The following is a 19842-nucleotide window of genomic DNA, read 5'->3' on the forward strand; positions in this document are numbered from 1 at the left end:
GCTTCATAATTAATCGTATTTACATTGCTCTATTTCAAACAAAATCCGTCAATGGAGATTTGAATGTACACTGGAACCAGGCCACTAGAAGGCGCTGGTCGAGATTGTCCCTTCTCTCCGTGGTTATGAATGATCTTGAGGTCAGAGTTGAATGTTTGACAGAAAGCTAAATATGGATTCCATATTTCACGAGAAAGTAAGTTAAAACATTTAACTTTACTTATCAAGCCACGAATAATTCGTCTCGTTTATTTGGAAAGCGTTGTGCCTTCTAGCGGCGGTTCGTAACCTGGACCTATCTGGCCGGTGTTGAGAGATTTGTGGTGATGTTTGGTAGTATTGTTGTCTAGAGTCAGCTAACATGCTAACTGCACCTGCTAATCATAGATTATGAAAAGTTTATCTTCAGCTAGGAGTAACGACGCTAAACGCTCCCTAATAGCTACAAACATGTTCTTTTTTTGTCCAGTTAGTAAACTAACTGGCTAAATTGGCTATCTCGTCTTTTAAAGTAGTGTTAAGAGTAGTTATGTTAGTTTACGTATGCTATATGTAGCCTGTAAGGCTGTTTCCGTGGCGACAAGGCAAATGAAAAACATGTTACTATTAACGTTAGCTAATTCAGTGTCTATTTAGTTATAAGTTTACATAACAAAAATAATGCTCTCGTCTCTCATCAATAACACATCTTTATTTGTAGCAAGAGGGCTCTCTTTGCGCCCAACACTGTCTGAACAACCTCCTGCAGGGTGAGTATTTCACTCCTGTGGATCTGTCCTCCATCGCTCACCAGCTTGATGAAGAGGAGAGGATGAGGATGGCGGAGGGAGGTATGGCCAGTGAGGAGTATAGGACCTTCTTGCAGGTGAGGAGACATTAGATGTGAATACTAATGCAGCAGCTGCTCTTACAAACATGTTCCAAATGTATTTTCTATGAATGTGTTTCTAGCAACCGTCTGGCAACATGGATGACAGCGGATTCTTTTCAATTCAAGTGAGGGATTCACTCATCTCAATAGTTGTTTATTCACAAATCAATAACTGTATAAATAGGTAATGTCATTTCCCTGCTCTGTTTATATATTTCCTCGTAGGTAATTAGCAATGCACTGAGAGTCTGGGGCTTGGAGCTAATCCTGTTCAACAGCCGGGAGTACCAGAGCCTGATGATCAATCCTATGTAAGTATTTATTATGTATTTTCCTTATCTGTAATCTCATAGCTTCTTCACAGTGTACATTGATTGTGACAGCTATTACGCTCATTTTTTCAGAAATGAGAAGGCCTTCATTTGCAACTACAAGGAGCACTGGTTTACTATACGCAAACTAGGACAACAGGTATGAAGCAATTGTCATCATAACCAATGTTGACACAGCCTGATTTACACACAAAAAAACACACCGTTTTGTTTTCATTGCAGTGGTTTAACCTGAATTCACTGCTGACTGGACCAGAGTTGATATCAGACACCTATCTAGCCCTTTTCCTTGCTCAGTTACAACTAGAAGGTATTGTAAAATTAAATTTGTAATGCCATGATTGTTGTTTCTTTTGCTGTGCAGAAATAATTTTAAAGTTAAATTTGGACAGGTTATTCCATATTTGTGATCCGTGGAAACCTCCCTGAGTGTGAAGCAGAGCAGATTTTAGGGATCATGAGGGTGCATCAGCAGCAGCGACCAAAGCTTATCGGAGAGGATGAAGCCCAGACCAGTGCTGGGTAAGTACTATATTTGCTGACAGTACAAACAGAACAGAATTATCATCGTTTATGTATTAAGCTGCTAAAAGCTATATCTAACTTATCTGTACTTGCGCTCTGAGCAGCAGGTCGGCAGCTCAGAGCCAGGCGGATATGACCTTTGCTGTGGAGGACGAGGTTGTAGATGAAGACGAAGAGCTGAAAAAAGCTCTGGCACTCAGCAGACAGGACATAGATGTGGAAGATGAAGAAGCTGATCTCCGCAGAGCCATACAGCTCAGCATGCAAGGTAAATTATGGGTTATCCAACGTTTTTAATATGATTTAGGTTAGGGATTTCAACAAAAACGTTGATTTAATAAATCTACAATTCTTGATACACTGCACTGTTATTTAAACTTCTACTAAAGATCATATCAACAAGTATTTTCGTTTTCATTGTTAATTTCACAAGTTGTACTCCAGGTTTGCAATAATAGAATAGTTTAAAGCAAAACGGTATTCTTTGTTTATTAATAATATTATAGGAGCAGTGATGAGCAACAAGTCATCTGAGTCTGAAATGGGAAACATGAAATTGGCAAGCCAGGCAGCAGGGAGTTCTACTGGAGGACAGAGAGCCGGCCAGAATGAGGCGCTCACAGCTGAAGAACTGCGGAAGAGGAGACAAGCCTATTTTGATCGGTAGGTTTGGCTCGACACAATAAATAATAAACTCTTGAATTCTATTAAATAGTCCTGCAATTAACACTACTTTTTATAATTTATGCTGTAACTGTGTCTTCATTATAACATGTATTTAATTTATAGTTAGAACCGATTTAAGTATTCCTGATATTGTGTCCTCCCCTTTTAAATTAATGTAAACTGAATTCATGGATGTTTCTAAAAATTCTCTCTGTTCATTTCGTAGGCAGCAGCAACAAGCTCAGTCCAACATTCCTCAGCAACCTGACCCGAAATCATCAGGTGGTTCAGGTAGTGACATCTGACTTATGTTAACTAACTGTATAATATAAGCCTATCCAGGTAACCCATGAAATATACTTAACTAAGCTATCTCCCCTCTTCTAGGATCAATGAACCCTGGCTCTGAAGAAGACCAACAACAAAAGCCCAGCCAGTGAAAGTGTGCACGGTTTGCCTATGTTGTTTACCAGCTGCCAGGATTGGCAACCCCGTACAGGGGAAGCTTTGCTCCTTCCTCTAACCTTCTGCACATGCGAACATAAGGACAGTCAGAAGGCTGACGCGTTTCCCCTGGTTAGTTCGCTGACAGGCAATAGAGAAGAGAACAACGATGAGGAAAAGGCAGCAGTTAGTCTAATCTAACTCAGCGAGACACTGACACTGGGAAAAAGGGTGACCACAGAACCCACGATGCAGTTAATCCAAGTTTGAATTTGCCTTTTTGCCATGGCGCCTTCTATTTCTATTGTACACTGTTTTTTTATTCTTGTTTTTTTCCGACAAAAGATGAAAAGGAATCTTCAGCATACAAACAGTGTGTTTATCTATTTAGGGGGAATACATATGAAGATGGTTGTCCGGTGAAAGCCAATAGGAAACCAAACACACCAATAAGATGTTTGATAGATAATGACCCCTACTTTAACATTGGACTTGTATTTGTGGGACATAGGATGTATTTCCAACTCCTGCCCCACCCAAACAACAATTTAGCTCTGAAATCACTTCTAGTAGTGAAATATATTTTAACAATCAGCACTAACATGTGTGGGTCTTTTTGTTCCTTCCTAATCTTTACTTGTGAACGTCTAAGAGTAGTATCCCAAGGTATTCCAACAACAACATATAACTGATGTTGCGGCTTTGTTATTATTAGCCATAAGTGTATAAGTAGGCATAATGAAATCTAAGATTACACAGCTTTTCCATTTAGGATGGACAGTGCACAAAATAACTATAGAGCTATTTGCTGGATCTAAGATGCTTTTGACTGATGCATATTTTTCACGTCTTGTCCAGAATAAGTTGGCCTGTAACGGGGAACAAAAAATTAATCTGTTAACACCATTAAACTATAGCTGCTAAATAAAAGTAACATTTTCCAGCAAGTATGATCACCTAAAAAACTAAAGAAAGTTTGACACGTCCAGTCTAATAAGTTTAGGACTGCCTCAGTCGTTTCTCCTATTTGTCATAGGGAATTTCATTTTGTTTAGGAAATGTAAAGAAAATCTTTTTGATGTACCTTCACAAGTGGTTGATAGTTTAACACCTGTAATTTAGTTTTAAAAGCACTGCTTAGACTTCTCCTCTAGTCCAATAAAGCACTGAGGTGCCATGGGTTAAATCTAACTATTTTCCAATCGGTGACCTTTAGAAATAACAGTAAAATAGTGAGAGGGGGAGGGACATATTTTGATCATTTAAAACCAAAAGATAGAACAACACATCACAGTGTATTTACTTTAGAGTTTGTTGTATTTTTGTTGATACAACAATCTCTTCTTGATTTTTTTTCAATCAAAATGATGTTGATTGATTGAGCACATACTGTAACTGCATTAGAAATGTTTGTTGACAGTTATTTAGTTTGCTGGAACCAATGACAGCATGGGTATACCTTGGTTCCTCCACAAGAGTATACGATCTCATACGAAGTCTACTTTTTGTACTGGATGACAACCAAGGAAAATCCATGATGTCCTTATTGTTTTCCTTTGGATCTTTTAGGCCTTTTTTTCTATTTAAATGACACTTGCGAAAGTGCATGCATTGTTGGTTGTTGGGTTTTTATCATTGCATTGTTTTTACTCCCTACATTCTCACAATAAGTACTCTTACAAATCTGTTTTGTTATATTTCACTTGTTATCATAGCACATTCTTTAATTTAATGTGTCGGGTCATGTTCCAGGATTAAAGTGACATTCACTCCTGAAGTTTCTCATGTCTCTGTTTTTCCAACTCAACAACATGCAGTTATTGGTGGTTTATTTTTGGGACTTTTCACTCCTGAAAAAAGAGGCCTTGAATATTTGAGCTCTGACTCCATTTGGACAACACAACAGGCGATGCGTCAGGGTTAATATGTAACTCTGAGAGCACACTTGCACTTTGTTTCCCCAAATAATACATGGAGCTATCAGAAGTAAACTTGCACAAGCTGAATGGTACGTACAACAATTTTGGAAACCAGCTATCTATTGCATTTAAAACTTGAATTCATTCAATTTCTTTAGGTGGGAATTTAAATGGGGAAGAATTGTGATGGATGAGATCTAATGTGTTATCATTTCTGGTAGATGGGTTAGATATTGTGTTAGTATTGTGTTATTGTCAAATAGGCTCTTTTCACAGCGGACAATTTGGCTTGTCACTAGGAAATACAAAGGTGTTACTGTAGATAATGAAAATATTATTTTTCTTTAGCTGCTTTGACTTTAGGTTTGGCATCATGGACACTAGCTCACTAGAACAGAGCCATCGTTAGTGTTATTTGTAACACCCACGCTTTTTCTACTGATTCAATTCAAAAGGTCTGCTGTGAGGAAGGCCTGTTGTCTTTTTTGTACTATCTTCTGACATTACTTGTCTGCATGTTTCAGGTTGTGCAACCAAATCTCTCAAAAATATGTTGGTACACAAATTGAAAATGGAACTTATTTTCATTGTCACCTTGATGTGCTTCCTCGCTCCTGTCCAACAAGCGCACATCCCAGGCGCCACCATCTCGGATCTGTCCTTCAAAAATATGGACTTTGCCATGAACCTATACAGAAAGATATCCAGCTACCATGACAAGAACATATTTTTCTCACCTTTGAGCATTTCCACCAGCTTTGCTGCTCTCTTGATGGCTTCTGATGGAGTTACACACCAAGAAATACTGAAGGGACTCAATCTGGAGCAGCTGGAGCGGGCGGACCAGCCTCAGCTTATCCCAACACTCTTCAAACTCCTCCATGAGAACATCACACAGAATGGATCTCTGAAACTCGACCAAGGCATGGCTCTCTTTACGTGCCAGCAGTTTGTGGTGGAGAAGGCATTTGAAGACCAAATCAAGATGTTTTTTGACGCTGATATTAAAAGTGTAGACTTTGCTGACACAACGGAGAGTATCAACTTCATCAATGAGTATATTAAGCAAAAGACTCAGAACAAAGTGACAGACATGATTTCCTCCCTGGATGCACTGACCCAGGTCATGTTGATTGACACCATTTTCTTCCAGGGTAAGTTGAAACAATCTCTTAAGAGTTAAGATTTACATCTTGGTTCATTATTAGCTGTGCTTTCACTACTTTTTGATGTCTTTCACCTATTGTATCCACAACTAAATAACTATAATTTCCTCTACAGGAGGCTGGCAGAAGCCTTTCAATTCCAATTACACAACAAATGCACCATTCTACATTGACAACTATAATATTGTGCAAGTGCCGATGATGTTTTTAGAGGATAAGTTCTATACAATGGAAGATGCTACTCTCGGTGCCAGAGTCCTGAAGCTGCCGTACCTGGAAGGTGTTTCCATGCTTATTCTTCTCCCAAACAGAGGCATCGACTACACTGTGGTCGATGATGGGATCACTGCTAAGAGGTTTCTCAGTTGGATCAAAAAGCTGCAAAAAGAGTAAGTGCATAGAAAGTCATTATGTGGAAACGTTTGAAACATCATAAGGCTATTTTATTACCTGTATCTGTTGTATTTCAGCTATCATTGCCAAAGACTTTGTGATCTTTTTTTCCAGAAACAAATTGAAAAAAGTAAAAGTGCAAATACACAGTATCATAAAACAACAGTCCACTAAACCTGGCCGGCAATTTTTTTTTTTTTCAGCAAACTTGAAATCAACTTGCCCAAATTCAAGATGGAGGAGTCGTATTCCCTGCACAATCTCTTACCAGACATGGGCATGTCCAGTATTTTCAGTAATTCAGCCAATTTGACAAAGCTGAGTAATCAAGGCGGACTCAAAGTGTCAGAGGTTAGTTTTCCATGATGTAAGAAAATGTTTGCATATTCCAACACCTGCAGTTGAAACATTTTTTTTAATCTCTACTATAAAATCAAAGGTGCTGCACAAGGCTGTGATCGAGGTGGACGAGGCAGGCACCACTGCAGCAGCTGCCACAACCTCTGGCATTATTCCATATTCCTTACCCCGGACCTTCACTATAAACAGACCATTTTTCTTCTTCATATACCATGAAGACACAAACTGTCTGCTGTTTATGGGCAGGGTGATTGACCCTACCAAAAACTAGCAGTCATGACTGTTTGAGTCTTGGAATGCAGGCACATATTGTGTTTATAAATGGTTTTAAAATACTGTTTTGATGCCTTCTTTAAAACTTGAATTACAAATGCATATTCTGGTCTGTGACCCAACTGAAATGTGATACATATTAATAAAAATAATAAAATACATTAGTGTGCTTTATTTTTATTTTGGAAACCTCAAGAGTTTAGGAGCAGCGACCCCTTCACCAGGACCTTTAATTTCTGTAAACAGCACCAACCTTGTGCATATCAAGTGAAATGATGATGGATATAATAATGCATTTTTTGATGGCTCACAAGCAAGATTATTTGCATAACCTGGCATTAAGAAGGTGCTCTTGTTTATAAAAAATATAACTGATGAGCTGTTTTATTTTTGGTGCCTTTATGTATGTTTTAATGTAAATATTAAACTTTTCCTAGTATGCTATAAGCAGAGGTTGGAAGTAACTATAATTAAAACATATGTATTATTGTGGAATGGGCCAATCTGCATAATGAGTGCTTTTACTTTTGGTACTTTAAGTATATTTTGATCCTAATATATATATGTGTTTGTATTTCAGTAACATTTTGAATGCAGGACTTTTACTTGTAACAGAGTATGCCTACAATCTGGTACTTCTAATAAACTGTGATACGGATCACAGTCTAAGTCCCGCCCATCTACTTCCGACCCATGGGACCTTATTTCGGAAAAATTATGTATTGAAGTCAATGGAGAGAGAAAACTTATCTTTCGATTTGTAGTCTTTCTAGTTGCGTATTTTTCATAGTCTTATATTTCAACAGTTCTATGACAAACTGTGACTTTTTTTGCATGGAAATAATTTTTTAAGATTGACAAACATCATATGTGTAATTCATGGCACAATTCAAACGGGGTCGAAACAGCGCCGTATAGACTGTCTATACTTCTATCTATACGGCGCTGGGTCGAAAGATAAGTTTTCTCTCTCCATTGACTTCCGGAAGTAGATGGGCGTTACTTCGCCTCTGTTGTAAAAAAATCTTTGTTTTCTTTTTTTCGACAAATAAAGTTTTTTCAAACCACGTGATGAAGACTGTCATGGCTGCGCCCTCGTGTAATGCGTGGTTGTAAACATTCGTGAACATATTTTGGCATTAGGAAATCGCCAGAGTTATCAAGGTATTGTTTTTTTTAATTATTGTACAAATATTTAGTTGTTGCGTTTGTTGTTTGGGTTATGCCAAGTCAGTTGGGTCTGATATTTTTGTGAACATTTCATATATAGTTGGAGTTCCTCGGCACCTAGCTGTTAGCTCACTTCAGACATACGCTTTTAACGAGGGAGGCAGTTTAACATATTTTTGTAACTCTAATTATTTATAGAAAGATGAAGATACAGAAGATGAAGCCCGGAAACAAGCGCATGTCCTTCGGAGTGCGGAGGCCAGATAAACGAGCCATCCAAGTGAAAGGCAATTGGAAAGCTATAGAGCTCGACCCCAGTATCTTCTCCGAGGAGGGCTTGGAGGGTCTTGTGTGTTTTGAAGAGCTCTCAAATTACCGTCTGATAGACACTGAGAAGGCTGAAGCCAAAGCAGAAAGGCAAAAGTTAAAGCAAAAGAATAGGAAGAAAGCGAGAAGCGCGAAAAGAAAAGCCAGCGAGGGAGAGGGGGCTGCTGAGAAATTGGATGCTGCTGAGAAAGTGGATGCTGAGAAAGTTGATGCTGAGACAGTGCATGCCGAGAAAGTGGATGCTGAGAAAGTGGATGCTGAGACAGTGGATGCCGAGAAAGTGGATGCCGAGAGCAACGAGGGGGACAAAGCAGCTGAACCAGCTAAGAAAAAAGCCAAGAAGAATAAAAATAAGAAAGCAAAGGAATCAGAAAAACCAGATGACACCTCTGAGGAAGTGACACAGAAGGATGTAGCTGCAGGTGAGGAGAAAGGGGAAGAAGAGAGGCCTAAAGAAGATGCTTCCACAGATATAGCAACTGCTCCAGAACCTGATGCACCCTCAAAACCCACAAAGAAGAACAAAAAGAAGAACAAGAACAAGAACAAGAAACCGGAGCAGCAGATGGAGGAAGAGAAAACCCCAGAGGCTCAGCCAAACCAGGAGTCTCCATCTGAACCTCAGGCTTTGGAAAAAGAAAAACCTGGAAAATCCACCCAAGATGAAGCGCCAAAGCCCCCCAAAAGCAAAAAGCAGATAAATAATTGGACAAATGCAGCCCGTTGTGGTTCTGGTGACCAAAATGTTGACGTGAGTGCTTGGAATGACCTGTTCGTCCCCTCCCCTGTGCTAAAGGCACTAAGCAATCTTGGATTTAGCTCACCGAGCCCCATACAGGCCCTGACTCTGCCTCCAGCCATCAGGGACCGTATGGATATACTGGGAGCAGCTGAGACAGGTACGATGAATACCATTAGTTTTAGTTTTAGTTTTTTACCATAATGGTGTCACAATTAATTGATCTGGAATGATATATCGATTCAATGATCCAATGATTTATTTTTATTGTTTTTCATTTAAATATGTATTATAGCCCTGTTCTAAAACATTTTTTAAATAGCTTATTGTTAGTTAATATACATGGCAGACATTGTGATGCAAGCAGATGTCCTATTTTGTCCAAATGATTGATACGTGTTGTGATTTACACCACTAAACCATCTGTCGTCATGTTTCCAAAGTGAAGCTAATGTGAGCACTGTCATTACAGGAAGTGGAAAGACGTTGGCTTTTGGTATCCCCATGATCCACGCCATCCTACAGTGGAAGAGCGGTTCAGAAAAGCCTGTTGATGATAGCCCCGAGCCAACCACAAATGTGAAGAGTTTGTATTTACCAGATGTAGAAGAGTCTACAATAGAAGAAGACAAGGAGGATGACATGGAGGCTGAGGGAGAAGAGGGTGAAAGCATCACAGAGGAGGATCAGGGTGACGCAGATGAACCCAACAGCGAAGACGAACAGGGTGACGCAGATGAACCCAACAGCGAAGACGAACAGGAGGACATTGAAGAAACAGATGGCGATAATAGGATTGGGTGTGTTCAGGTCATTGAAAATGCAACGTTTGGTTTTGAACACACCGTTGAAGAAAAAGAAGAAGCTGCAGCCGGTCGGCGGCAGCCTCTGCTTGGACTGGTGCTCACTCCCACCAGAGAGCTGGCAGTTCAGGTCAAGCACCATTTTGATGCTATTACAAAATTTACAGGTGAGTTTTATGATTACTATTCATTTTTTTTAATAATTAGAAAGTACAATTTATTGATGTCAAGATCCTAAAGATGTTACTTTTGTTTAGACATCAAGACAGCGATAGTGGTGGGTGGAATGGCACAAGAGAAACAGAGGAGGGTGCTGAAACGAAGACCAGAGATCATAATCGCTACTCCAGGACGACTATGGGACTTGATCCAGGAGCGCCATCCACATCTGGTGAATTTAAGACAGCTCAAGTAGGTCACAATTCACTCCTCTTTATTTCATGGTTTGGTCATATGGAAAAAATCTGTAGGGCAATATGATATCTAATAAATGTAATGTTGCTATACTAATGTTTGCCATATATTGACTTTTTCGAAAGCTTGATGCCATTCAGGACATCATATTATTTTTAATAAATTGCATATACTTAGAGTCAATCATTTGGATGACTGAGTTTTGTAAAACCCTAATTTTTATCATCATGTCATCTCTATATTAAGCCTTTTTAAGGCAATCGACTGCAATTGTCATCCAGCCTTTTGTTCTTATTAATTCTTTAGTTTATAATAAACAGCGTAATAAGTTTGGTTTCTTAGTGTTAGATGTCAGACCATAACCACTTCTTAATGGAAAAGTTTGCCTTGTTTCTTATAGGCAGGTCAAAAGGGACCATATTGGCTTATATCAATTTTCATGCTACATTTTTTTACTTACTGGTTGTGTTTTTTTCCGACAGGTGCCTGGTAATTGATGAAGCAGATCGCATGGTGGAGAGAGGCCACTTTGCTGAGCTGGAGAGTATTCTGGAGATGCTAAACACTGTGCACTTTAATCCCAAGAGGCAAACCTTTGTGTTCTCCGCTACACTGACCATGGCTCGCAGCGTGCCCATCCGCCTCCTGCAGAAGAAGAAGAGGAAGAATCTGGACCAGAGGAACCAGCTGGAAATTCTCATGGAGAAAGTGGGAATCAAGTCCAAACCAAAAATCGTTGACTTGACCAGGAAGGAGGCAACTGTGGAGTCCCTGACTGAGACCCGAATCCATTGTCAAAAAGAAGAAAAGGACTTCTTCCTTTATTACTTTTTGCTCCAGTATCCTGGCCGCACCATGGTGTTTGCCAACAGTATAGACTGTATCAAGAGACTGAACTCCCTGCTGGTCATCCTGGACCGTACTCCACTACCTCTGCATGCCAACATGCACCAGAAACAACGCCTCAAAAACCTGGAGAGGTTTGCTGAGAGGGAGAGGTAGGTTTGCACACACTTGAAGTAGCTGTATGAAGATATTTAGCTCAGCTTAGGTTCAATTGTGTTCCTATGATGAAATATAACACCTGTGCACTACAAGGGCTTAAGGGTTGTATACGGTATGTGTGAAAGTAAATGTTTATTACAAAGTACCTACTTTAAGAATATCCATTGTGTTACTTTAATTTTTCACATTTATTGTAATAAGACTGTCTTAAAAAGTTATATTCACCTTTATCCCTAAGTAAATCAACTCAAAGATTTATCATTTATTCATTGGTTACTGAATCAACAATAACATTTTAACTTTTCATTCCCAGTTGTGTCTTGCTGACTACTGATGTTGCAGCTCGAGGGCTGGACATCCCCAACGTTGAGCATGTTATTCACTACCAGGCAAGCTCTTTTAATTGTGGTCCATTGTGTATATTTATTTTTAACTCGCACGAATTTTGATGTATAAAAAAACTGTAAAAATAAACACTATAGCCACTTTCACACCAAGTACTTTGCCGTACTTAGTGCCCAGCACTTAGTGCCCCCATGGAACTAAGTAAAGATCGTGTTCACACCGGAATAAGTCCCTGAAGGAATATTACGCAAATGATGCCGCTGACGTCACTTCTTCTTCTTCTACTTTGGGTTTACTGGCAGGCCGCAAACCACTTCACGGCGTATACTTCCGCCCGAAGTTCCCGGCCGGAAGTCCCCGGAGTTGGGGACTGGCTTCAGTAGAAGCTGCTGGGACTCCCAGCAGCTTCTACTGAAGCCTTCCGAGTAAATCGCCAGAACGCCAACACCTCATCACTCCACCGCTCCCATGTTTTTTTTTTTGTGTTGCCATAAGTTATTCTCTCTCCGTTGGTGCGCGGGGCTAATGCTAATAATGCTAATGCCAGCAAATACAGTGGTTTGCAATTCGCCCAGCCAATCGAAATTGGTACTTCTTTCTCCCCAGGATAGTGCCACCTCTCTAGCAGGCACTAAAATGGAGGTAAAAGTTCTCGGAACTAAGTACTCTTTTTGGTGTGAACGCAAAATTCCAGAAACTATCGGAACTAAACGGGTAATGTACGGGTAAAAGTACTCCGGTGTGAACGCACCTTATGGTTAAATGAAACTGCAGGAGATGCTTTACAATCGAGCTGAATTTTGGTTCCAGTTATGAGCATTGGTATTACATTGCCAGATATTTGATTTGAACGAATACAGCTGCTGAACTCTGTTCACTGCAATATTGTCTATGCACAAAGCTATATTATAATGTTCTCCTGTAAACATCAGGTTCCCAGGACATCTGAGACTTACGTCCATCGGAGTGGGAGAACAGCGAGAGCCACCAAAGAGGGTCTGAGTATGCTGCTTATAGGCCCAGACGACATGATGAACTTCAAAAAGATCTACAAGGCTCTTGGGAAGGACGAGGATCTTCCCATGTTCCCCATTGAGAGCAAATGCATGGAAGCCATCAAGGTCAGACCCAGCTTAAGGTCATTACTTTGCGGGATATTTAAAAGATTACATTTGATCCTAAACTGTTGAGTGCGTTCCTCCACAGGAGCGGGTAAACTTGGCCAGACGGGTAGAGAAGATTGAGTTCCACAACAGCCGGGAGAAGCATCACAACTCCTGGTTCAGACAAGCTGCAGAGGCTCTGGAGGTCGACCTGGATGATGACCTTTTAATTGGTAAGACCAACACAACACAACACCACATCTATTGTAACAGGTTCCCTTTATTAAAACATTTTCAAATACAGACAACTGAATATGCAATCTTTGTCTACAGGTGGAGCAAGGGATGATGAGGGTGACAGAGAGCAGCAGAAGTTGGTGAAGGGGATGAAAAAGCATTTGAAATATCTGATCTCCAAGCCTGTGTTCAAAAGGGAGATCATGACCAAGTACCCCACTCAAATGGGAAGGCTCTCACTGGCTAACATGCATCGAGGTGGAAAGGAAAGTGCCCTTACCACGGTTACAGAGCAGGAGGAAAAACAGAAGTTAAAGAAACGTGGTCCACAACAGCAGAAAAAGCAGAAGAAAGAAAAGCAGCAGCAGCAGCAGCAGTGACGTGTTAATGGAATGTGTATTAAGAGAAGATTTATGTATTTGTTTACATAAATACATTTCAATTCATTTTAAGTCATTTCTAAGATTTTCATTTAAAATGAATGTTGTTTAACAGTATCGTAGTGAAGGAGATAACACAATGGTGGTAAAGCCTTGGACCCACTAATGTAAGCTCTTGCATTTGGGAAGTGAAAATAAAGTTAAAATAGAGTTTATTAGCATAAATGCTGCCAAAAAGAGCACAGATCTTCGAGATTGTAACCTTAAATACTTATTGCACAATGTGCAAAAAAACATGTATTTCTAAATGTTAAATCGCTGTACACTGCAAGACTATATAAAAATCTGTTTTTCTCAAGTGTCCTTAAGCCCAGTTGGGATTTTATTGAACCAAAGTCAATATTCCTGAGTTAAGCTGAGTCCTGGTGGATCTCTGGTCAGTGTTGAAGTCGCGGGTAGAGAATGTTATAATGTGAAGTCTGGTAGAGGAGGTGCAGGGAGGGTTCGGCACCCTCTGGAATGACGTGGTGAGCCAGCTGCTGCTCATCCCCCTCCATGGAGACGATGTGGATGCAAATATCCAGAGCCTGTGACAGAGCTAAGATATCCACATGATCGCACTCCATCGCCATGGCCTCCACTTCCTGAAAGAAGAGACATTACCAAATCTGACAGTTATAATTCCTAGACTTATCTTCTGTTAAAACACTTAATTAACTATCAACTCTTCTTTTCACTGGATAGCAGCAACAGTTTGAACTAACCTGATGACAGTAGACTAGTAGATTGGGCGCCTCCACAAAGTGGCAGAAGAACTCTGCCTGGTTTTGAAGGTGTGCTGAGGTGAGCAGCCTGAGATATTGCACCACACTGTCAGATGTCCTCTGCTCATTGAAGAGCCTGAGCAGCGTGTCTTCCTGCTCATCAGCCTGACACTGCTCCAGAACAGTAACAACCTTCAAGAAAACAAACAATTACTAACATTGTCAAAAAAGTGTTCTCCCATGAATACTCTACATTTTCGTTCCCTGTGGATTAAAAAAGAAATGTATCCGTTCCAAATAATGGATAATTGCCAGAAAACTAAATTCACCAAGTCCAATGGGTTTTGAATTGCAGTAATGACCTACTTTATGTGGAAAGCTTGTCAATTAAATGTAGCTCAGCAGCTGATCCAAGTATCAGACTTCAGAGATTCATACCACAAAATCATTCTCTTTTATCTTGAGTATTATACCTGTCTTGTCCCAGGATTCCAATTCTGTGCATTTAGCATGCATTATGTCCAACACTACCTTTGTTGTATCAGTTGTGGCCTAACCAAAGGACCAAACTAATAATCAGTCATCTGCCTAACCTTGTTTTATTGCTTGAACATTTTTTTATTTGAACTATTTTCAAACAATGAATTCCGCCTAGTGTTCTCACGTCATAGCAATTTAATGAATTGTATTTTCCAGGGTTATAAGAATTAGTGCTTTACTCACCTAAGGCTACCTGGTAAGTAAACAGAACGTGAAAGGAAATACATCATTTACTGTATTCAGGTGGTGCTTGAAGGAACTCTCATCAAATCCCGCAGTAGAGAAGTCTTCACAGGTTTGAAGGATTTTCTCCCTAAACCTGCAACGTAAAACAAGGCCTCTTTGAATAAACAGTGAGTTCCGTTTATTTGAATGGCAAAAATGATAACTGACCTCTGCAGAGCCCTGGGGTTGTGTAAGACTGACTCCAAGTATGAGAAGAAGAGGGCTCTGTAGAAGCAGTTTCCATCTCCGCGCACTTGTCTGACGGTGTGGAACTGGCTGCTTAAATCCTAACAAAGGACAATAGGTGGGATTAATATGGGGCGGACACTGATTTAGGAAGGGAGACCATGACCACATACAGTAAACGACCCCACCCCAAATAAATGTCATACTTTATATTTGGCACCGGGCGTGTGCTCGGGGAACAGCGTAGAAATGTCCTCTCGGTATGAGACAAGGCTGCCTGCCTCCATCTGTCGAGAAACAAACAGCTTTACTATTTTCGGACCAAACTGTTTCCGGGCCCGAACGACGGACCTTCGGATTACAACAAAATGGAAACACGGTAAGAAAACGTAATTACAGTTAAGCAAGAATCCGTGCTTCAAAACTGCGTGTCAAAACATTGTTGCAATCTTATTTCCATTTTCTGAATAACCGGATGTTTGCAGGTACCACGTGTTCCTGTTAAAGGGACAGTACACGGCTGTTTAATGCTGGCGTCATGCCTTTGGTACGGGACGTTTTGTAACCGAAAGAGTCGTAAAGCAAAACATTAACTAAAAAAAGAATAACCAATAACCAGTGAAACATGTTATGGCTCAATGTGCGACAGACCACATCAGCGTATTGTGGGTTTTCCATTTCCATAATTGGACATGTAAACTAGAGTGATCGACAGTTTCGAAAGCAATACTTGCGTGCAAAGCTTCTGTCAAAAATGTTTATTGCATTAAAATACAGCAAAAATGATAAGCAAATTATTCTCAAAGAAGATAATTTTATAGGTTTTTTTGTGGGGCAAGCTGTGGCTGATTTACACTACTTTGCATCATATTTGTTTTGTTTTGGAACTCAAAATGAAATGAAACTGAGGCTCTTACATTATTTACTTACTTTAATATTTTCTCCTGAAATGTAGGAACGTAAAAGTGGGAAGTATCATACAAACAAAAAACTTACATTAATTACAAGTATTTAAAAATAAATACATGCACTAATAGCCCGACAAAAGCACTGACAACATAAACGCCTGAAAAAAGCTGCATGTGTCTGAACATGTTTTCCTATTTAACTGCACTGCCCAGAGGAGCATTGCAACATAATTGACTTCTGCACCAGAAGGTGGTAAGAAAACCTGTGTAGCAGTGTTTGACAACATGGAGGAGGCCACAATCAAGAGTTAGTTGTGAACATACAAGCTAATTCAAACACAAACTTTGTTTAAAGAGTATGACAAATGGATGCATCATGCAGTGTTGTATTTGGGATTTACAAAACAAAAAGTCACTCTCTGCTGTACTATATTTAATCTAATTAATGTACTAATATATAAAACGCAGAATATCACAAAAATATTTATGATACATCATTGAAAATACTTTTTTTCTCATTGTTGTTTGTATAATCTATGTTAGAAATCTCATACATACCAATGTATATGCCATTATGATGGGTGTTGATTTCTGGTCTGACAGCTTCATTTGATTGTAAACATTTGTTTTCAAAATGCAACTATCGCAATGTTCCATAGATACACATTTACAAAGTTCTGATGAATAAACTCGATCACCTCATTTTCAATAATATGTTTACATTTGAAGTGCAAAGTTGAGTGCATCACAAACATTACCGTTGTTTATTTGTACTGAAAATGCTGCCATAAGAGTCCATTGACTTAGATTTGTTTATTTGTCAAACTTTAATGCAGCCCTTACATTCTTCATCCTGGTCATTGGTTGTTACACTCCAAGCAGTGACAGACACCATGGTAAATTGTAAACATTATACATCACTCTTTCTACTGACTTTACTTGAATTTTTTATTTGTGTTTTACTGCCCATACTTTTGATTGATCCTTTCTCTCTTTTGTCTGTCAGAGCGGTTCTACTTGTGATAGCAGACCCCGACTCCATCAGTCTCCTCGCTCTCCTCTCTGTGTCTGCCTTGTCCTGGATGTACTCCTGAAATCATACTCTTCATAAGTTAAAAGGTAAGGAAAGGAACATGAATAACTGTATGAGTACCGGGTAATAACCAACATACCTTCACCATGTCCATCTTTGTCAGTATGTTCATGTTTTCCAGAGGTCCATATGTTGCTATATAACACAGGTCGGCCAGGTTGTTGATGGCCATAAGCAAGCAGCCTACTTCCTTAACCTGAGTGATAATGACACATTTGACACCATTTATATCCAAAAAGTCCTATCTGAAAATCATTTCCACTGGTAATTTCCATCTCTCATCATAAAAGCATATACCTTCTCTCTGGACAGGCCTTGCTCCATCAGCAGGTTAACCTCTGCCTGCTCGTTCTTCTCTTTGAGGGTTTCTAACTCACTCTGGAGCTCAGAAAGTTCCTTATTGGCCATCTGCAACACATGTTAACTTTCTAAATAGATTTTTAATTCACAAACACTGTACATTTATGCAAAGTTCCTGTCATGTTCTGTGTGTCTGACCAATCTTTTAATACTGTGCTCCTGCTTCATGATCTGCAGTTGTCGCTGGCCCTGCTCCACCTCCTCCTCCAGATGTCCCCAACGCTGTAGCAGGTCCCGGTGGGTGATGGACAGGGTCTCATGGCGCCGAATGATGGGCATCACCAAAGATTCAGACCCATTATCGAGGTAAGCTGAAAGAGATATGCAGTTTGTTCCATCTTACAACCTTTGTGTAGAATAAACACTACAGGTTCATGTAAAAGTTGCTTATAGTTCAAGTCAGTTTAACTTACTACTGGGGAGAAAATCTAGCGTTTTCATCAAGTAGTCCTCAAAGATTTTGTGTTTTGCCATTCTCTCCTTTAAAACTTGATGTCTGTGAATGGAGATATGGTATAACTGAGGCATAGGGTGTCTAAATTAGCAATATCTTTACATTAAGGCTTGGTTTTGAAGATTCTCACCTGGCTTTAAGTTGTTTGAACTGTTCTGTGTGAGCTTCTATCTCTCTCTGTTTTGAAATGTTCAGCTCCCGTGCGGCCTCATAATTCTTCAGTGCTCGGCGTTGCTTCGCTTCATTTTCAGCCACAAACTTTTCAAACTTGATAGCCCTCTCTTGAGTCTGGGTGGAAAAACAGACCCCAAGGGCATGCGTAATATTAGGCAAATGCCATCAGCAAATATCCATTGGATCATTCATGCTTTTATTTACTTTTAGGGGGTTTAAAATTACCTGCTGTAATTTTAATTCCAGTTCAGACCTTCTCTGAGCTAGACACTCCACACGGCTCTTAAACAATGCTCGTTTTACTGCAAGTTGCTGATCCACCACGTCCAACTCAGCCTGTTTCTTCAGAACCAGGGTCTTTTGTAAAGTGTTCACCCCCGCCTCGAGGACTCTGCCTGAAGTCTAAGCAAAACACTAAAAGTCTTCCTAAAATATCTTAATAATCACATTCTATCATTTTGTTATTATGACAATCTTACCTCTGTCACAACAGGTATGTGGTTAATATGTTCCTCCTTTTGGTTCCTGAGGAGAAAATGTTCAATGACAACACCATTCAATCCAAACATTTATAAATGTGTTGTTGAGAAAAGGGAGTTGACTGCTCATTGTGGCCCTATAATGAAAGCACAGTACCTGTTGTCCTCCGATTGTGTTACAAAAATATTTTGTATTCTGTTTTCCACCCTCAGTTTTAGACGAGGGTCGCCGGGATCTAACGCACCAAGGGAAGAAGTCGTCATGTTTGTTTTATTGCAAATATATTGTCCAGGAATACCGATGAGTAAACAAGTCCTTGTAAATATTCCAAGTTCTGGCGACCTGAAGGACGACCGAGGGTCTTTCCGGATGTTTTCCTGGATTTGTGTAGCTGTTGCCTGGGAACCGCAGGGGTGACAACGGGGAATGCGCCGGGATCGTTTCTCCGTTGTCATGGCAACTGCCAGAGAGGACGTTCTGTTTCATTGACTGAGAATTGAGATCGAGAGGTCCGAGACGAGGGGAGAATGAAGAGCGCTCACTCCGCTATAAATCCAGAGAACCGTGAATCAAGTCCAAAACTCTGCTGACTCTGACTTTCAGGAAGGGTTTGGGGTGCACCGTTATCTGGTTCACATGATAAATGCGGCTACTTTGCAAAGTTTACCAGTGAGATATGTCCCATAATCAACCTAATGTTATCATGAAATGATAATTAGGTGTGGTCATTGGTCAATACCTCAACATGTGGTTTTGCATGTTTATAATCACTATGAATACAACTATTGGTTATTCTATAATGTTAACAGAAGCTTTGTACTATTTTGTTAGATGAATGTGTCGCGATTTATAAGGTTAACTTATTATTATTATTATTATTATTAGGCTGATGCTGGCTACTTTTACCAGTTCAAATAATTTGTGAAACATAAGGATTCTTTTTATTTTACAAAAGAGGTGAATACAACAATAGCAGAGGTGTGTTTGTGATCCCATAATGTGATCTTGCATGAGATGGGAAATTGTTTACCCTCTTGGTTCTAATTTCGGTACTATAAGATTTAGTAGCCTATCAATACTTTAAGAATTTATCCACCCGATCCTTATGATAGTAAGGTAGAACAAATGTATAGAAAAAAGCCTCCAGTTTTTCCAACTTTCCAATAATGATCCCTTTTTCAGACAT

The 19842-nt window shown here is 39.8% G+C and overlaps 5 protein-coding genes and 1 long non-coding RNA gene across 7 annotated transcripts; 4 read left to right on the top strand and 2 right to left on the bottom strand.

Annotated features, from left to right (window-relative positions):
- Window positions 1-78: 78 nt before the first annotated feature.
- On the top strand, window positions 79-4615 carry atxn3 (ataxin 3). The gene is made up of 11 exons (XM_079693020.1): window positions 79-196; window positions 701-865; window positions 952-996; window positions 1097-1182; window positions 1276-1342; window positions 1426-1513; window positions 1596-1725; window positions 1833-1996; window positions 2235-2391; window positions 2621-2685; window positions 2782-4615. The coding sequence occupies exons 1-11, from the start codon at window positions 152-154 to the stop codon at window positions 2832-2834; spliced, it is 1065 nt and encodes a 354-aa protein (XP_079549146.1). The 5' UTR covers window positions 79-151; the 3' UTR covers window positions 2835-4615.
- A 98-nt stretch (window positions 4616-4713) lies between these two features.
- serpina10b (serpin peptidase inhibitor, clade A (alpha-1 antiproteinase, antitrypsin), member 10b) lies at window positions 4714-7110 on the top strand. Its single transcript, XM_079693019.1, has 5 exons — window positions 4714-4846; window positions 5282-5911; window positions 6039-6312; window positions 6520-6667; window positions 6756-7110. The coding sequence occupies exons 1-5, from the start codon at window positions 4810-4812 to the stop codon at window positions 6945-6947; spliced, it is 1281 nt and encodes a 426-aa protein (XP_079549145.1). The 5' UTR covers window positions 4714-4809; the 3' UTR covers window positions 6948-7110.
- Window positions 7111-7984: 874 nt separating this feature from the next.
- Window positions 7985-13835, top strand: ddx24 (DEAD (Asp-Glu-Ala-Asp) box helicase 24). 2 transcript variants are annotated; one of them, XM_079693253.1, is made up of 9 exons: window positions 7985-8113; window positions 8318-9345; window positions 9658-10155; window positions 10246-10399; window positions 10885-11400; window positions 11721-11796; window positions 12685-12873; window positions 12959-13088; window positions 13189-13835. In XM_079693253.1, the coding sequence occupies exons 2-9, from the start codon at window positions 8322-8324 to the stop codon at window positions 13470-13472; spliced, it is 2871 nt and encodes a 956-aa protein (XP_079549379.1). In that variant the 5' UTR covers window positions 7985-8113; window positions 8318-8321; the 3' UTR covers window positions 13473-13835. The 2 variants fall into 2 exon arrangements, with proteins under 2 accessions (XP_079549379.1, XP_079549380.1); XM_079693254.1 differs by having other exon boundaries at window positions 8015-9345.
- Window positions 13836-13909: 74 nt separating this feature from the next.
- LOC307046442 (ubiquitin thioesterase OTUB2-like) lies at window positions 13910-15350 on the bottom strand (the record flags this gene model as incomplete). The annotated part of the gene is made up of 5 exons (XM_079692838.1): window positions 13910-14116; window positions 14237-14428; window positions 15011-15095; window positions 15170-15288; window positions 15330-15350. 5 exons carry the CDS (start codon window positions 15348-15350, stop codon window positions 13910-13912), a joined length of 624 nt encoding a protein of 207 aa, XP_079548964.1.
- On the bottom strand, window positions 15075-19111 carry ccdc197 (coiled-coil domain containing 197; the record flags this gene model as incomplete). The annotated part of the gene is made up of 12 exons (XM_079693255.1): window positions 15075-15095; window positions 15170-15288; window positions 15394-15474; window positions 17068-17185; window positions 17268-17384; window positions 17486-17596; window positions 17687-17859; window positions 17962-18044; window positions 18133-18290; window positions 18402-18578; window positions 18656-18701; window positions 18813-19111. The coding sequence occupies 10 exons, from the start codon at window positions 19109-19111 to the stop codon at window positions 15395-15397; spliced, it is 1362 nt and encodes a 453-aa protein (XP_079549381.1). The 3' UTR covers window positions 15075-15095; window positions 15170-15288; window position 15394.
- Window positions 15427-18998, top strand: LOC307046723. Its single transcript, XR_013810181.1, has 4 exons — window positions 15427-15566; window positions 17102-17214; window positions 17726-17854; window positions 18869-18998. It is a non-coding gene; the product is annotated as an uncharacterized lncRNA (long non-coding RNA).
- Window positions 19112-19842: the final 731 nt, after the last annotated feature.

Source organism: Notothenia rossii, assembly GCF_949606895.1.
Source record: "Notothenia rossii genome assembly, chromosome: 7".
NCBI classification, from domain to species: Eukaryota; Metazoa; Chordata; class Actinopteri; order Perciformes; family Nototheniidae; genus Notothenia; species Notothenia rossii.

What these genes read in the sequence shown, in the direction of transcription:
- atxn3 (XM_079693020.1), top strand. Translation starts at nt 152, where the DNA reads ATGTTTGACAGAAAGCTAAATATGGATTCCATATTTCACGAGAAA. An exon ending in GAAGCCCAGACCAGTGCTGG is followed by an intron (nt 1,726 to 1,832) that starts GTAAGTACTATA and finishes CGCTCTGAGCAG; the next exon opens with CAGGTCGGCAGCTCAGAGCC. An exon ending in CATACAGCTCAGCATGCAAG is followed by an intron (nt 1,997 to 2,234) that starts GTAAATTATGGG and finishes ATAATATTATAG; the next exon opens with GAGCAGTGATGAGCAACAAG.
- serpina10b (XM_079693019.1), top strand. Translation starts at nt 4,810, where the DNA reads ATGGAGCTATCAGAAGTAAACTTGCACAAGCTGAATG. An exon ending in TGACACCATTTTCTTCCAGG is followed by an intron (nt 5,912 to 6,038) that starts GTAAGTTGAAAC and finishes TTTCCTCTACAG; the next exon opens with GAGGCTGGCAGAAGCCTTTC. An exon ending in ATCAAAAAGCTGCAAAAAGA is followed by an intron (nt 6,313 to 6,519) that starts GTAAGTGCATAG and finishes TTTTTTTTTCAG; the next exon opens with CAAACTTGAAATCAACTTGC.
- ddx24 (XM_079693253.1), top strand. Translation starts at nt 8,322, where the DNA reads ATGAAGATACAGAAGATGAAGCCCGGAAACAAGCGCATGTCCTTCGGA. An exon ending in TGCTATTACAAAATTTACAG is followed by an intron (nt 10,156 to 10,245) that starts GTGAGTTTTATG and finishes ACTTTTGTTTAG; the next exon opens with ACATCAAGACAGCGATAGTG. An exon ending in AATGCATGGAAGCCATCAAG is followed by an intron (nt 12,874 to 12,958) that starts GTCAGACCCAGC and finishes GTTCCTCCACAG; the next exon opens with GAGCGGGTAAACTTGGCCAG.